Below are 18,791 nucleotides of genomic sequence, written 5' to 3'. Positions count from 1 at the left end.
CCTGCCGACCCCTGAGTTAGAGTTTTTTTTAATTACAAAAAAAAATAGATGTTGGTAAAGAACATAAACTCGGCAGTAGGTAAATTTGATTAATAATCTAGATTTAATTTATATTATATTACTATAGTTTGAACTTTCCTTAGTTACCTATAAATTAAAGTTGATTTTAGCTTAAAACTGTAAAAGAACTTTACATTTTATTTCTAAAAACAGAATTATTATTCAAATATTTTTTTTTGTTTTCTGTTTTAAACTTCGATTGATTATGTACATGTACTTTTACTTCGTTAATAAAAATTGTTTTGTCACTTATATATTGTTTAACTTTGTTTTTAGTTTTTTGTTTCAGTTTTTAGTATATGATAATTTTTATTTCCTTGATTGTTACTGTATTACAGAGTGCTGATGCTGACTTTAAAGTTTTATGAAATACTTAAAGTAGACTGTTACAACTGAAATAGTAAGTCATAGTTTCGATCTAATTATAAAGTCTTTCGAAATATAAACTCAATTCTAAATCTGACATTACTTGATAAAATTTACGTTAACTTAAAGTATTGGTAGGTAGAGAAAGTCATTTGAAATTTGACCCTTGTTTTGTTTTCAAGACAGCACTGTAATTTGCTTTACAAACCTAGATTCAAAATTAGATGGAGCACATCTAACAAGGTAAGCAAACTAAAAAACTATGCACTAACGCAGGGATAGACAGCTTTTGTAAGTCGTGGGCCGTACTCTATAAAAAAAAGTATTTAACATGCCGCAGTTGTTTTAATACTATTGTTGTAAGTAATATAGAAAAACTGTTTTAAGCCAAAAATATGATCAAAAAAAGTAATAGAAGAGCACTAGTAAAGATTACCCATTACATTAAGAGCTTATTTGTAAATTTTTACCACAAAAACATTTTTTTGTATTTATTCTTAAAATACATTTTGGGCTAAAAATCATTTCGCGGGCCGCATTTTTCGATCCGTGTGCTAACGTAGCAATTTATATATAATCGAACCTATTTGTCAAATGTTTACTTCACGGGGCTGCAGTTTAGCTATTAAAATGAAATTGTGAACTAAAATATTATAGTAACAAATTTAATTAAATAAATTAACTGTAAGTTATTGATTTTTGATTGAAAAATAGAAAACTAAGTTTAAACTGCAAAGTTACACTTTAAATATATTCAAAAAATAGTTATCACTTATCTAAATGCCCTTACAGAAAAAGTAAGATTATAACCTATATTTGCTAATGTTTAACAAAAGTGAAACTCTCATGTAATATGTGTAGTAATTTGTAAAAACTTATCAGTGAATATATTTTCTGTTATTTGTATAAATAACACAAATGTATCGTAGAATATTGAGTAAGCATTTTTGTGCCAAAGTATCTAGTTCAAAGGTCATCGTCATACTTTTAACTTCATTTGCAAACTGTTTAAGTTAAGTATAACATTTCAGTTATTTACTTTACATAAAAATGAATGGAAGTAACAACAGAAAGTTTTATTTTAAAAAAAACTAACACAATAAATTTAAGTTGAATAACATTAAAGATTATATTTGTTCTCAAAAGAAATATATAATACTTTATAAGTAATCAAAAAAAAAACACGTAAAAAACTTGTAAAAAAACAACTATTACCATAAAATAATACTTTGTATTTTTAGTTTTTCAAAGCTACAACTTATAGTTATATTTTTTTAAATCTTAACATTAAAAGATGCTACAGTTTAATGAGCGATAATAAAAACGCTCAAAATATTTTGTCATATGACCTGGTGTGCGAAGAGCCTTACGGTTATCGAGTCGCACACCACGGATACCTTTTAGTGTCTTGCTCAGGACAAGCAGCATTGATGCAATTCAATGTCAGAGTATGAGTGTATAAAGACGGAACTATTTTTTTGATGTTGTACTTACCTTATTTAAATAGAAAAATAAGCTGTTGATTCAAATAAACTTATAACAAGTAACAGAATTCAGTTTGTTTATTGAAAATATGTATTGTCAACTAAAAGAAAAGTATATACTCAATCAGAATTGTTTCTTAAAATTTTTATTTCATAAACAAAAACACTTTTTTTAATGTTTAAAATACTAAAAAATAACAAAGTTTTTTTCTAATTATTTTCAGAAGTTTTAATTCGTTTTTAAAAAAACTTACATAAACGCAAGAAATTTTATTATTAGAAAATATTAAAAACAGTAGTTTTATAAATTTCTAAAAAGAGTTTTTGTCCTTGTTGTAATAACACTTATTGAAAAATGTATATTAATTTTAAAACTTGTAACTGGGGCGTGTCTATACTTTTTTTCAGTGGGAATACACAATTTTTTACTCAATGATAAAGTATTTTATGTAGTAGTATTTTATAAAACACTTTTGAAAATTACATAACTGTCTACTACATAATTTTTTAATTTTTTCAGTTATGTAAAAATGTTTAAACTTAATGCTAAATCTGAACAAGTAATCTAGTTATTTAACTTTTAGTAAAATAGTTTAAACATAAACCTAAGTTCTGTAATTCTTTAAAATTTTTAAAATTTACCCTACAGTGTATAGCTAATATGTATAACAAACTATTTTAAACATTAGAAACTTAAGACAAAGTACTAATCAAAATTATTAACTAATTTGTCTTAATAACTAAAATACGTGTTTTATAAAATGTAACTAAATAACTTAGTCAAACAATTACAGTTAAGACAGTTTAGCTAAAAATCAAGTTTAAATCAAAAACAAATTACACTTTTGAAAACAGGCGTAAACAATTATTTTAAAATTTGACAAGAAAAAAGTAAAGCTACTGTATCACAAGTTTTGTAAAAACAAAATATTAAGAAATTAGGTCAAAAATTTTCTAGTTAAAAATAAAACCCTTTATATTTAAAAGTGTTCAATTTTTTTTTTTGATTGGCTAATTTCCTCTTGCAAATGTGTTTCGTTATCAATAAATAACTATAGAACTTTTATATAGTATACAATTTTTTTTTTGCAAAAAAAATTATAAAACTACGTCTTTTTTGACAGAGTTCTTTATAAAATACAGACTAAGTTTTATTTTATATCAAAAAGTAAACATATAAATTTTTAGTAAAAAAATAACATATTCACGTCGTTGACTCGTAATAACAGATTTCTTAGGTTTTTTTATTAATTTTCGCTAGTTATGAATTACATAAAGTATTTTATCTACAGTTATATTTTAAACTTAAGATAAAATGTTTTACATTAAATATTTCAGAAGTTTATGAATTAAAACAGAATGCTTCTTATTAAAGAAAATTACAACTTAACATAAACTTAGCAATAATAAAACTTTTAATTTTTATAGCCAAGTTTAAAAGATTTCTTAAAAAAAACTAAATGATTCCTAAATAAACACTACCTACTATAAAAAAATAGGAATTTTTAGTAAGGGTTTAGAAAGCATAAGGTAGATAAAGTATAGTTTAAATTTAATAGTATTTATTTTTCCCTAGTTGCCCCTTACTTCGGGAACTAATAGTTTTAAGAAATATGTATGTATACTAAATTAATACAATGCTACTACATTTACTATAAACATCGAACTTTCTATTGTTGTCATATTTATAGATAAAAATGACTCGAGCATAATGTTATATTACAAAACGAGCAACTTTTTATAAAACATTCAGTGTGTGGAATTCTTTTTTCTTAGAAACTCTGATTGTCAAAGTACAATGAAATGGAAAAAAAAATATTAATAATTTATCATTTAAGCCTTATTGAAATAAAGTTGTAAAAATAGTCTTGAAGAAAAGTTATTTTTCTTTATATTTTTTTAAATATCAAAGTAAATATAGTTTTATAATCTTCATTAAAAAAGAGAAAAATAAATATTGATTATGCATATGTTTTTGCTAAATGAGCGACTTCTTTTTAAATTTATTTGAGATATTTCATAATCTGTCCCTGATATACAAACAAGTTTTTTAGTTTATTGACAATATTGAAAACACACATAAAAGCCATTTTGTTATACTATCATCAAAACTATAATTGAGAATTCTTACAGCTCTTTATATCTTTGGTAAAAATGACTAGGTAAATTTATAGTTTTATAGTTACATTGAATAAATTTAGTTATATTAGATATATTAACAAATTATAAAATAAATATTTAAGGTATTATTTAATAGGAAATATATTTAGGCTTTCAAAGCGATCTAGTTATTGAATTAGCTATTTTACTTTATTCAGAAGGAAATATTTTCATTTCTAATTTGTATATTAAAGAGTTAAGCAAACTAGTTGTAATAAATCAGTTCCTAGCACATGTATTATGTCCACTTTTAGTTCGAACATTCTTAGTTTAACTTTTTTGACATTTAAGTTATCAGAATTCAAGGATGTGACATAATTTCATCCCGTTTAAATTATAGAATAACACACTAATATATAATGATAATTTATTTTTTAAAAGATATAAATTATAAATATTAACTTAATTTGTTTAGCAAAGAAGTTCTGTGATGCCACTAGTCTATAATATAACTTTATTTCAGTATCATGACAACTTTTTGTTGAAAATTCTGTTTTGATTATTTGATTGTGATTCTAGATTTAAAAGGATAGAACTAAAGGTGGCAAGAATTTAATTTAATATAACCAGCAAATTTGATGGACCAGTTAAATATAATTTCTACTTATTAAAATTTTGTAGATATGTGTTTTGCCTTCATATATTTATTTTTCAAACTTTAAAAAAATTTTTTCCTCTATTTTTCATATATTTTTGATTTTTTACACACAGGTTAAATGTAACTGTCTTGTCAGTTACATTATATCATTATATATGCCTTGTTTTTAAAATAGGTAATCATTACTTTACAATTATAACTAAAGATTTTTTGTTTTTATATAAAGCCATATTTCTAATATGAAATAAATTAGTGTAGGCAATGTATCAGTTTGATTGAATTTTAATTACAATATTAATTATAATAAATTAAATTACAATATCAATAAAGACCTTCCTATTAGGCTATATTATGTCTTTTGTCTTACCAAAAAGTTATACTGTTTTCATTGGTATTGATTAATCTCTACACTCCTTACTAGTCTCAATAATCTATAGTGAGCTTGTATAGATGGTGGGGGTGGTATATATTTTAGTCAACTAACTATAATATATACTGATGAATTATGTATTTAAATTTGTGTTTTCTGCTTTAGCTCTGGTAGTATTCAAACCAGTTATTCATCAGTCAACTGGCAAAAATTGTTGAAATCACTGATAAATCTAACTAAGAATGAGATATAAATCATATGATGTATATTAAGATAAATACATTTCCATTTAGTTTCACTAATAATGAATTTCAAGCATTTGTTTATAATTTAATATTGTTTGAATTTGATCACATAGATTTCAAGTGTTTCAAGTAAATTTTAGTAGTAACTAAGTTAAAATTGCATACTTAATTTTATTCAAAAAAAAAAAAAATTTTTGCAGACTTGTTTTTTTTTAAATATTAGCTTATAATGTCATAGAAATTTTACTGTTAGCATTTATTTCATAAAAAATATAAAAAGCATTAGTTTTCTTGCATTAATAAGTCTTTTTTTAATTAAAAATACTGTTTGAATTAGACTGTTTCTCTATGTAATTTATTATATAACACAATTAAAATTATAATAGAAATGTTCTAAAAAACAATCCTTAAGGGCATGCAGGGTTGCAAACAAACTCTGAAATTTGGAAAAATCTAGAATTTGACAATTGAGGCTCTAAAACCTAAAAAAACCTGGAAACTAAGAAATTTTATAAAAACAACTTCTAAACCTTGAATTTTAAACAATATTAGGTTGAGTATTTTTTGATTTGACTCAATATTTTTAAAATTTGAAAACACATATGAAGTAGCTTTATAGTTTCTACTTAATGTTTTTATACTGTTTAAACAGTTTTTTACCTAAAACTTGACTATAAACTAAAAATAAACCCTAAAAATTTGTACTTTAAAAATCTAGAGGAAACTTGCTATTAACATTTGGCAACCCTGGCATCAATTTTACTCAAGGCCAATGAAATGTCAGTAGTGATAAGGCTTGATCTCAAATATAAACCAGAAAATATTAATGAATAACTTATATTATATACACTATTCAAAATTTTTATTGCTGTTATGTACCTAAACCATACTATTAAGTGTTGTAATGATATGTACTCCATTATTAGCAACCCAGATGTATCATTGTAGAGGTATAAAATGTGTTTTAATTAACTGTTAAACAAAATTAAAATATGTCCATTAACTGAAAAATTCAAAGTTGAAAAAAGTAAAATTTATTAATTTTTATTATTATTTATCCAATTATACAATTTAAAAAAGATGTTCAAAGTAAAGAAAAAAAATGTAAAATCTTATATATGTATAAATAATAGAAACACATTCATGAGAATGAAAATAAAACATGTTTTTGCATAAGCTTCATTTAAAATTATTTATTCTCTTAAACTTCTAAACAATTATTAATTCTTCTAAATTATTATTTTTTACAATTATATATGTAATATACAAGATTAAGTACTCATTTTAGGTATAGCTGTCAGGCATCTAACCCCAGCAAGTCTTGCAAGGCAAGGGGATCAGACCTCCGTGTCCACTTTAAAAACACCAGAGAGACAGCTCAAGCCATCAAGGGTCTTCACATCAGGCGTGCCACACAATACTTGAAGGATGTCATTAACAAGAAGCGTTGTGTTCCCTTCCGCAGGTTCAATGACGGATGTGGACGTACCGCTCAAGCAAAAGAATTTGGCACCACTCAGGTATAAAGACTTCTTAGCCAAATTTATGTTAATTATAATCTATGTCAATGTTAAAAAGTAATTTTAAGTTTTAATATAATAATTATATTCTTTAAAATATATAAAACATGTTAACAAGTATTTTTTAAATTTTATCTATTAAAAGTTGAAGTTTAAAATTTTCCTAGCTGTTATCACAAGTTTCTCATCTATCTCTTTCAAAAGTTGTTTTAAGTTATTATCATTTTTATAACCCACACTTTTTCATTATTTTTATTATATTTTAGGTAGCTATAAATAATTATGGACTAAATAGTTGGATAAAAAATCATATTTTGTTCTATCTAGATAATCCAAATTTTGTGTTCAAATTTAATTTGAGTACTAGAAATTAGGATTAAACATAGATTGATTCAAATTATATGAGTTCTCTCAATGAGTGCAACAAAACCCATACAAAGCTTAATGCAATTTATAGTATATTTTGTAATTTTACTTGTGTTGTTTTCTATGAAAAGTGTATGGATAACTTAAGAAATACACTTATATTTTATGTGATCATTTTCAAGAGTTATTTTTTCATTTATTAGAATAAATTTCAATTTTGTTTGTCTTACTAAAATATTTTGATAATTTACACCCCTTCCTTACTGATTACAGGGTTGCCACTTTACCTGGAAAAACCTGGAATTTGAGAAAATTTGAAAAAACCTAGAAAAACCTGTAATTTTTAATAATTTTTAAACATTTTCAGTAGTAAAATTTCAATTTGACACAAAAAATATATCATTTTTTGATTTTTATTAAATTATCTAAGATTTTTTGACATCATCAAAAATTTTTTTATTAAAAACACATTTAAAGTAATTTAACATTTTCTTTTCAATATTTTTATACATTTAACACAGTTTCTTATATAAAAATTAACTTTAAACTAAAAATTGACCCAAAAATGTGTACTTTTGAAAACCTGGAAAAAACTTGGAAAACCTGGAAAAAACAAGTGCAATCCCGTAATAAGTTTCATGGGATAAAAAAAAAGATAACGCTTCCATAACAATCTGGGTAAAATATGTTAATATAATTTTTGAAGTAATTAATCTAGGAAATTGATTACTTAAGGTCAAAATTATTTTTTAACTCCCCTTTTCTCTTAAATTGAACTAACCTGTTAAGCTAGGTAAAAATAGTTGAATGTTATAATAACAAATCTTTCAATTTAAAAAAATACTTCCTCAATGTAAAAGCTTGGTTTAAATTAAGTTGACTTAATAACCTTGTCATAACTGTTGCTGTTTTGTCCTAATGTGAGGGGTGGTAAAAATTAATAGAATGTATTTAGTCAGGTTAATTTTATTACCCCAGAACTCTTATAGTGGATAATTGAGAATTTATGTGGTTTAGTTTTACATATGTTTATTCTTAGGACAAAAAGAACTTGATACCAAAAATTCAGTTTTTATAGAGTGAATACAATGCTAATTGTTTTATTAAAAGCTATAAGGTAGTTAATTTAAATTAAATATTTAAGCAGTCAGAAATTTAAAAAACATAAATTAAAAAAATAAACAAAAGTTTGAAGCCTCATTCTAATTCTTAAAATAGTTTTGCTTATTTTTTTGCTGTAATTTCCTTTTTTCTCAAAGTTACCAATATTTTAAAATTTAGATTGAATACTATACAACATAAAACATTTTTCCGTTTAATCTGTCGTGATAAATGTTACATTGTAATTGAAACTTTTGAAAGTTGAAACAGTTGTTTTTATTCTGCTAAATCTTTCTCATTGATTAAAATTATTTGTTAAGAGATGTATGGCAACAATTTTAAACATTAACATACAGCTAGGACTGTCAGTAAAAATTAAAATTTGTCCTATTTCCAAGTTTTTCCCAATACTTTAATCCAAAAAATTTAATTATGTTATCGACTAACTTTATCAATGAAAAAAAAAATATTTATTTTTCTCCTTTAGTTTTGCCAAAAATAGTAATCTTATTTGGTGTATTATTATATTTAGTAAAAGCAACTTTGAAATTAATTTTCAAATTAAAAATTCAAATTTTGTGGTCGCAATGTCTTAAAATAAATACATTTGGATTTATATATTCTACATGTTATTTAAAACAGTTCATTTATAGAGCTAGGCAGTTACTATCCTTAGCAGCATCTTACTACTAATGGTGCTTGTTATTATGGAAATAACTGCAAAACTAATTGAAAGATCTTACCATGGTTGGTTCGAATTTGTGCTCCAACCATTTTATAATCTTCCTACATTCATTTGACTAAGCTTTTTTGCCCTTAAAGAACTTTAAAATTTACTACAGTATGTTGCGGATAGCTGTAGTTATATAATGACATAGTAATATAATCTATCTCTAAGTTACTAGGGGATCTGCGTAACTTGAAAATACCTTGAATTTGGATTGGCAATATTAATGTATTTCTAATATTTCAACACAATGTATGGAAACTGAATTAGGAAACAAAATTTTAATAACCGTATTTAGGGTAGATCTTTCGCCCATAAAACTTACCAAGTTGCTTTTCAAGTTGAGTAATTCACTAGTTAAAACAATATGCTAATTTACTTTCAATATTTAGGGTAGATGGCCAAAGAAGAGTGCAACCTTCCTTTTGGATCTTTTGAAAAACGCTGAGAGCAATGCTGACCTTAAGGGACTCGATGTCGATTCACTTGTTATCGAGCACATCCAAGTCAACGCAGCTGCTAAAATGCGCAGGAGGACATACAGGTATTTTCACGCTGAAGTTTTTATCATTTAACCGACTCTACTTATTTACACTTAGCTAATTAATGACATCCAATTGACTTTGAAATTATAATATAAGTTGTTAAAATTTTAGTTTGATGTACCAGTTTTTAGTAATTTTCAATTTTTCAAAAGATTATTGTTATGTGCAGTTACTATCCTTAGCAGCATCTTACTACTAATGGTGCTTGTTATTATGGAAATAACTGCAAAACTAACTGAAAGATCTTACCATGGTTGGTTCGAATTTGTGATCCAACCATTTTATAATCTTCCAACATAAATATTTAAAATGCTCAAGTCATTGAATTAATTTGTATCATAATCTTAAGCTAACTTTGGTTGTTTTAGAATTGACTAAACTGAAATAAACACTTTAAGTTGAAATTTTGCTGTCACATAGTTAAAATTTTTTTCTTGGTATTTAAAAATACTTAAAAATACTTAAAAAACAGAGCCCATGGTCGCATCAACCCCTACATGAGCTCCCCATGCCACATCGAAATGATCCTCACTGAAAAGGAACAAGTTGTGCCCAAGGCCGAAGAAGAACTTGCAGCCAAAAAGAAGGTCAGCAAAAAGAAGTTGGCTCGCCAGCGTATGATGAACAGAGAATAAATATCAATTTAATTTCTCTTTGTTTTCATTACTTCGCAAATAGAACACTAAAATTAGTAAATTAACTACTTTGTATCCTGTCTAATTTATATTTATTAAAAGTTAATTAAAAACATACATGGTATATATAAATGGTAAGGTTTGTAATTAATGAAATATCCTTATCAGATTAGGTTTTACATTAAGAATTTGAAACCGTTATAAAAATAGATTACCAAATATAACAATATAGCAAAAATAAAACAGATAAACTCAAAAACATTTAAAAATAGTGAATTCTTAATCCACTTTATGACTAGTACTAAAAATAGTTAGTTTATAACCATTTTTTACAATACTTGAAAAGATTTTTCTGGATGCTTAATATTTTATTTGTAAACATAATGGTCTAATACAGGGGTCGGCAAACTGCGGCCCGCATTAAAAGCTTTCAACTACTTAAACATATTAATATTCTTAAAAAGTGTTATCTTTCGCTTTTAGAGCGAAATATAATATATCTCATAAACTTTTTTGTTCAAAAATATCTTTAAACATGTTTTTAAAGCACATAAAAAACGCTCCTTTTGTGACCTGCCAACCCCTGGTCTAATAGTTTGGGTCTATCACAAGCGACCCATATTTACCAATTTATATGTTTATCATTTAAAAAAGCTTATTTTATATTTTTGAGTGAATCTAGATTTAATTGGCTCCGTAACTTAAGAACTGGTTATTTGTATAAGGTCCCTAACGCCAATTGCATTGGTAGTACATAGGGTTAAAATGTGCATTGAATCCTTTTCATTTGAATATTTATTTACAGTAAGTACTATAATTCTTGAGTACCTAAACACAGTAGTTTCAGTATGACATGAGTAAATTGAATTGTTCAGTTGAAAATACTTCAGGATAGAGGTGATTGTTTATTATAATGATTTATGTTTAGTACATCAAGCGTTGAAATAAAATCTAAGTTTAATCTAAATAATTATTTGATTTGGTGTATATTGGAATTAGTAACTTTTTTTTCTAAAATAAGAAGTATCTAGGTGGTCTGCAAAGATAGTAAGGTTTATGATTAATTTTTTATACATTTTATGCACTAATTTAGAACGGTTTGATCGTTTAAAGTTAAATGAGCGTAAATACTATCATGAATAAAATTAAACATTTCCTAGTAGATCAGAAGTATAATTAGAAGACTGAAATTATCGACCTAAATACGCAGTTTGTAAGGGGAGTTATAGCCATTCTCCCAAGAGATTTCTTTCAAGCATGAACAACAGAAGAGATATTTTAAGAGCCTATATCAAATACAGATAATAAATATGCCACAATTCCATTCTCTAAAACGACTATTTTTTATCAGTTCGTTAACTTATATTGTTTAAAGACTGATCTTAGAAATCTACTTTCATCTGAAAGTGGAACCAAAATTATATAGTATTATTACATATTCAATATTGATTTTGGTCAAGTTCGTGGATTTTTTTCTCTATCTTGTCTAGAAGGAAAGTAGTTGAAAACTATTTTTAGTATTCTACTCTGTGAAGTCACTCAAATACTACTAAATTTAGCTGTTTGCCTTGCTGAGTGCTTTGGACACTTCTTTTATCTTTCCTAAAATGCTTAAATCTTCATTGAAGAGTGCGTGCTCTTCCGTTTTCAGATATAAATCTTTTCAGAAAATCGTAGTGTTGCATTACTTTCCTTTAATACTTAGTATTTTTTTCCCGCGCAATAAGAGATAGTAAGTAATTTTGCAATTTTTCTGCTGATTAAATAACCTCTTTTTAGTATTTCTCAAACCTAAAAATTTAAAGACAGGTTAAACTATTTTCTACGTGAATATTAAAATTAATTTTTTTTGGAAACATTTTGTAATTAGTATTTAAATGAAACGAAAATCAATAACTTTTGGGCTCACCCTGTACGTGGTGTAGGAATGTATCTTTAAAAAAAATAGAAACTTTAAAAATGCAAGATATAAATTTAAAGAATAAAAAACGAGTGTGAAGTTAGCTTGGTAACCTTTTCAAGAATTAAAAAAAATATCCAAACTTTAGATCCAATTATTTTCCTTCAATAGCTAATTAAAAATTTTTCTTGTTTTAAAGAACGGTCCGTTGTCTTTAATTAAAAACAAATCTATTGGATTGGGGCTTGACTTTTAGTGTGGGGCCCCTTGGAAAAAAATGGCCCCTTGGAATTTTTTTATCAATTTTTACTTAGCCCAAATACAAAAAATAAATTAACAAAATCAATATATATTTTTTTAATATTCATAATTATTAGTCAATTAATTCTATATAACACTTTATTTTTTCCAAATGTTAATATTTTGTACTATTTAGCCTTATTCTAGAATTCCTAATTCCGGAATAAGTCCAAATATTACGAAATATGAGTTTTGTTATCGATTTTTACTTAGCTCGAATTAAAAAACTAAAAATTTAAATAAATTTAATTTATTTTTTTAAATTTTTATATTTATATGTGAATATGTTATACAATTTTTTTTTTAGCAACTGTTAATGTTTTGTTTTATTTGACCTTATTTCGGAATTAGGAAATCTAGAACAAGGCTAAATAGTACAAAATGTTAGCAGTTGGAAAAAATAAAGTGTTATATAGAATTAATTGACTCAAAAATATGAATATTATAAAACAGTATACCAATTTTTTTAACTGTTTTTTTTTTAATTTGAGCTAAGTAAAAATTGATAAAAATTATATTTTTTTCTAAGGGGACCCACACTAAAAGTCAAGCCCCAATCCAATGGATTTTTTTTTTAATTCTTTCTTTAAAATAAGAAAAAAAAGTTTTTATTTAGCTATTAAGATAAGGAAAATAATTGAATCTATAGTTTGGACATTTTTTTAAAACTATTGAAAAAAGTTACCAAGCTAATTTCACACTCGTCTATAAAAATACATAGAAAAAAGAGTATTATTACAAATTCTCTTCAAGCTAGTTTTACAATAGCTTATTATTTTTTTCTTCAACTTATCCTCAAAAAGTATTACGATGAAAATTAGCTCGGTTAAGTTTGAAAGTCTAGTTAACGTATTATCTTCAAAATATAAAGTTTTAAAAGAATATTTTTTTTTTATCAGATTACATAACTGTTCAACGGTTTGCATAAATAAACTTTTGTTAGAGATTTAGTTAAAAGTTTTTGACTATTTTTTAAAATGTAATTAGTATGTCAATAAGTTTATATTATTTAAACTTACATGATAAATACTGATATTCTTTTAAAACAAAATTTTACAATTTTGGATTATGAAATCAAGTCAACTCCGGAAAATTTTGAAATTAAATCACTTAAATTAAAAATTTTAGGGTTACTAGTACCCTTCATTACAAAAATTGTTTATTGAATGACAAAACAAAAGACTCTTATAATAATTAGTCCTAGGACCTGGTGCACGAAAAAACCTTTCGGATATCGAGTCGCACACTACGGATACCTTTTAACCCCTTGGCTAATTAGTTTTGATCTAAAAAGGGATTCAAAATATAGTGTACCAATACTCGTTTTCCTTATAAACTAGTGACCTACCGGATTCTTAGCTTCAAATTGTCTAATTCAGCCTGTGGAGCTGATGCATCACAATCTACCTGAACTAATTAAGAATTCAGATGAATCACAATCCAGCTTCAGGATGTTGATCTTCAAGGATCACATTAATTCAGTCTATGGAGTAATAAGTTGGAACGGATTTAGAGGAACGATGATGGAGCAACATGAGCAACTAAACTTCAAATTTTTTGTGTATACTTTTTTAATAGAAAACCAAGCTTGCAGTTGAAATTTTTCAAAATATTCTTTTTAAATTGTTCTCCTAGAATAATTTTGTTGTAACATATTAGTATTCTAAATACAATAATAAAAAAAGTATAAAAAAATGATTTTGTGTAATGATTTTAAAATTAATTAACTTTTTATTAGTGAAGTACCGGACTCACTATCCGGGTCCAGCCGGATATTGCCATTTTTGTCTGATATCCGGATCCGGCCGGATTCTAATTTGAAAAAAAAAAGTCCGGGTCCGGTACATCACTACTTTTTATATAACAGGGTCGGTAAACTAAAGCATACAAAAGCAAAAATTTTTGACTGCAACGTACTTTTTAACTTAAATTTTAATGTAAAAGTAATCAAAGAAGAACTTTTTTATAAAAATATTTAGAGATGTACTCGTAATTATATTTTCAGTAATGTAAGTTTAATATTAGTTGTAACAATTTAGCTGTTAAACAGCTTTTATTAATCATTAGTAAACTTTGGCCTGCAAAGACTTTTTTAACAAAATTGATAGAAAAAATATTTTTTCTATAAAATGTTATTTTTTACTTATAAAAAGCTGCCGACAAATGTGATAAAGCATTAAGAATTATCTAACAAATAAAAAAATGGACGCTCAATAATTTTGTTAAAAGGATCTGTGGTTTAGAAATACTTTTCAGTTACACACCAAATATATATTTATAGTTGTAATATTACTAATTTAATTATTAAAAATAGAAACTATATATTTTTTGAACATTTTTCTTTTTTATTACATTTCTTAATTTTTATGCTTATTACTTTCTCACAACATTCTTCAGTATAACATTAATACCTTTTAGATTCCAACTGTCAACAGAAACTAATTTGTTTTTTAAGCTTGTTAGACAAACAAATATATTTTATAACGCTTTGATAAAATTAACGTTTATTTAGTTTTGTATGCTTTTATCTCAAACAAATTGTTATTTATTGTAAATGAGGTTAGTAAAAATTTACTAAGTTTTACCTTGAACCCGATATCGTTCCTACAGCTGATGTTGCTGCGTTAGACTTAATTTTCTATAAGTATAACAAAGTTTGCCTTTTAAAGTTTTTCAAACGACTGAAAGCTTTTATATTAACTTAATATTATTTAATTTATCGAACTTTTGAATGAGAAATAAGTCTGACTAGAACTAATCGGACAGAATTTTATTTAAACCAGAGACCAAACTGGTGTTGATCGGTGTTTTGCGAATTAAACGAATAGGAATGACGTCATTTTATATCTTAAAACTTTAAACTGCAGTATAATTTTATTTCAATTTGTATTCATTCCAATCCAGTAGGAAACAATTTCTGACGAGTCCTACTTGAAAGTACTTAAATAAATTTAAAGAAAATGAAATGCATTCTGTTATATATTTTTAGTAAGTTATGCACCGGAAAAAAGCTGTTCAAAAACTATTCTAGAAGAACTGCAAGCACCTTTTTATTCATCAGTCTACTTGTGTTGGATATGCTTTTCAATATGATTTCTTGCTTGAAGGTATCAAATTAATAGCTTACAAGTATACGGTTTAAAACATGTTTGCATTTAAAAAAGTAGCTATTATTTTACTGGGAATATTTCTGTTTTCGAAATAATTTCAGTAGTCTAATTTGAACTTCCATAAAACGAGACATTTAAACATCTTAAAGTTATCTACTCCCACCTAATGTTTTCCAAAAAACATTATTAAGCTTGTTTTGTCAGTAATATCTACTATGAAAGGTTAGATTTATTATAATCTACGCTAAGGTCCTAGGACCAAATATTTGAGCGCTTTTTTCGTTCAATAAACAATATCACTTTTTAAGTATTATTGGTTGGATAGATTTTTTATTCACTACACAGCTTCTTTATCATAAATAAAAAACTTGAAATTTATATACTATCTTCTATTATTATAAGGATTGTTTTTTACTTTTTTAACGCACATGGTAGATTCAAGTAGAAAAGTGAAATTAAGATTTTTAAACGATTGGTTAGAATTTTTTTTTCTTTTTTTTTAATTGTAAACTAGAGGAACAAATTAAACTTTATTAAACAATTCTGTCTAAAACATAAAATTATCGAATTTTAAAACAGAAATCTCCAAACTAATAATAAAAAAAAAGCATATTTAAGTGTGTTTCAGGTAGTTTTATTTTTTGTAACAGTGTCTCTCGAATGAAAAGTCTTTCTTTAATAATAAATTGACTAAAAAACTCCCGTGCTAACGAAGAACAACAGTTTAAAATGTTAATTATTCAGATACTCTTATAAAAAAAACTTATCTTGATTACTAATTTACAAAAATTATAGATTTCAAGTTAAATTATAAATAGTTGTTTTAGTTCAGTATTTTTGAATTGTAAGAACTTATAACACTCTATAGTAGGCTAGCAAAATAGTTTATCAAAAATGTGTTTCTATGGAACTTTAGCTCAAGTTTTGACAATTCTAAAAACAAACAAAATAAATTTAGTTCGAATTAAAGTTGGCGCATATACTTCTTGCTTTTTCGTCGGCAAGCCATTTTTCTTTTGAAAGCTGCAAAGAGTTAGGACGACTTAAAGGAGACTTTTTCAGAATTTTCTCGACAAACTTGCAAGAATCTTCACTCAAACGGGCTTTTTTTAGAAGATTTATATCATAATCTACGCTGCATATTTTCTTAATCACAGCCGTGTTATCTTCAGTAGTTTTGAACGGGCTATCACTGAAAGGATGTTGATCTGCCAAGCAATGAAACAAAGAAACTCCGAAGGACCAAATATCAGCTTTGCTGTTCACAGTGAGCCATTCATTACCTCGGACGACTTCAGGTGCCAAATACGAGATGTTGCCGTGAACTATGTCTTCCGCTTTCTTGCTTCCCTTGAATGCGTACGAAAAATTGCACAGTTTTATCGGGCACACGCTTTCGTCACTAGTAAGAAGAACATGGCAAGGATAGACTGCTCCGTGGACTATTTTTCTTCGATGCAAGTAGTATAGAGCGCTTAAAATTTGATTGAAAAAAACTTTTATTTGCAAACTGCTAAGGCCTTTTTTCTTGATCCTGTCCGACAGCGTGCCGAACTTGTATAGAGGAAAAGCAAGGTACAGATTATCACAAATGTGCGAGTAGTCTAGCAATTTTAAAATGTGTTTGCAAACGAGATTTTTTTGAAGCAGAACTATCTCCGACTTGACTACCTTGTCAAACCTTTCGTCTTCAGCGTCGTTTGAAACTGATTTTATCACTTGCAACGCGATGACATCCATACTTTTGTAAGAAAAGGCCTTGTACGTTTGTTTCTTATTTGCTTCCGGCCGGTCCACCAACAAACTCTCAACAAGGTACATGTTTATGAAATGATTTTTGTATTTTATTATATTCTTGCTACTGAATTTGAACTTCAAGTTTAGAAGTCTGTAGTCGTGCGGAGGACTTACGACTATGCGGAAAAAAGGCTTGAGGTTTTTACCAAACGAGAGATAGTGTATCGTCTTCAAGGACACTTTGGTCGGACCGATTCTTTCGTTATCAATAAAGAAATCGCTTCCTCTAATGTACACGCTGTAAAATCCGTTGGTTTCAGCCGTTTTCACTATAGTAAACATGCTGAGCCGCATTCTTTTAGCTGCAGCGGTACTGATCAAATTGGGATTAGCCATGTTGTAGTCTGAAGTTCTGGCAGTACCAAAAATATACTGAACTTCTCTGTCGCCATCTTTCTTGTCAAGTTTCAAAGGCTCATAACCTTTGACCAGCGGTTGAATGTACGCCCAATACGATTTAGCGGTGGAAGTCAGCCCCCTGTTTGACGCTGCTTCCACTTTTGCCACGGGGTATTCTTTGGTCCCTCCTGTAGAACGCTTTTTGTATTTTTCCAGGTTTAAAAAGGTTTCGTCTATGTCTTGCTTAAGTCTGTTTTTGAAATCGTCCTTGACTTGCTTTTTGGTTTTTCTTCTTTTTTTATAGCTCTCTACCACTTCAAATTTATCACCGCACGTGCAAGCTCGCTTGAAATCTACTTTCGTTATCGAGTCCATCGAGCCGTAACTTTCGAGAGGGTTATTCAAGTGCAAATGGTTGCAGCTCTGTCTTGTGTGTAAAATTACCTTTTCTGCACCGGCTTTCCGGTCATATTTGCCTCTACTTGGGTGGCTTACTTTCTTTTTTTCTCCGCTAGTCGTGGGTGAAGTAAAAGTCACACATTTTCTGTTTTTTCCCTTGCTCTTGTTTAATCTACGTTCGAACCTTTTCTTTTTCGGAAAATCGGTTTTCACTTTATCTTTTTGTCTTTTATAGTAAACGATAAGTCTGGTGAAAACATGAATTTTTGACTTTGTATTGAAATACCCATTGATGTGTTTGAAGTACTCAGAGTTTTGTTTCTTGCTTGAATAACCAATAAAGACAAATGGTTTCGTTTGTACTGGCATCTTGCTTTTGATAGTTGTCATGTTAAACGTTTCTAAAAAATATTAAATGTTATTTTCATTGTAATTCCTTTAAATTATTAGTAATAAGAACTTTTCTTTAAACTAAATTAAGCACCTATCAACTTATTAACTTTTAGCAATTGCTTATTTTTTTTCTGATAAAATAACTATTTTAAGTTTTAAATTGTTGTTTAAAAAACTATAATGTTGTAAAATTAGCAAGACATGAGTAAATAATGCTTTTATACTTTCTGTTTTTGAAAGTATACGAATATAACGCAGAGTTTAAAACAATAGAACTATTAAAGAAAAAACAAAAACTACCTAAACTTAAAACACAAATATGAGTGCTTGTCAAGATGTGTTCAAATTGTATTAGATAAAATACATAGTATGAAGA

The 18,791-nt window shown here is 26.7% G+C and overlaps 1 protein-coding gene across 1 annotated transcript; it reads left to right on the top strand.

The window, feature by feature from the left end:
• The first annotated feature begins 4,007 nt into the window (after nucleotides 1-4,007).
• On the top strand, nucleotides 4,008-10,252 carry LOC145836501 (large ribosomal subunit protein uL22-like). Its single transcript, XM_082944333.1, has 4 exons — nucleotides 4,008-4,072; nucleotides 6,572-6,803; nucleotides 9,390-9,541; nucleotides 10,015-10,252. Exons 1-4 carry the CDS (start codon nucleotides 4,065-4,067, stop codon nucleotides 10,175-10,177), a joined length of 555 nt encoding a protein of 184 aa, XP_082800459.1. The 5' UTR covers nucleotides 4,008-4,064; the 3' UTR covers nucleotides 10,178-10,252.
• The last annotated feature ends 8,539 nt before the right edge of the window (nucleotides 10,253-18,791 follow it).

Source organism: Thalia democratica, chromosome 1 (genome assembly GCF_965202585.1).
Source record: "Thalia democratica chromosome 1, ktThaDemo2.hap1.1, whole genome shotgun sequence".
Taxonomy (NCBI): domain Eukaryota; kingdom Metazoa; phylum Chordata; class Thaliacea; order Salpida; family Salpidae; genus Thalia; species Thalia democratica.
Note: the sequence above shows the minus strand (reverse complement) of the source record. Positions and strands in the feature narration are given on the sequence as shown.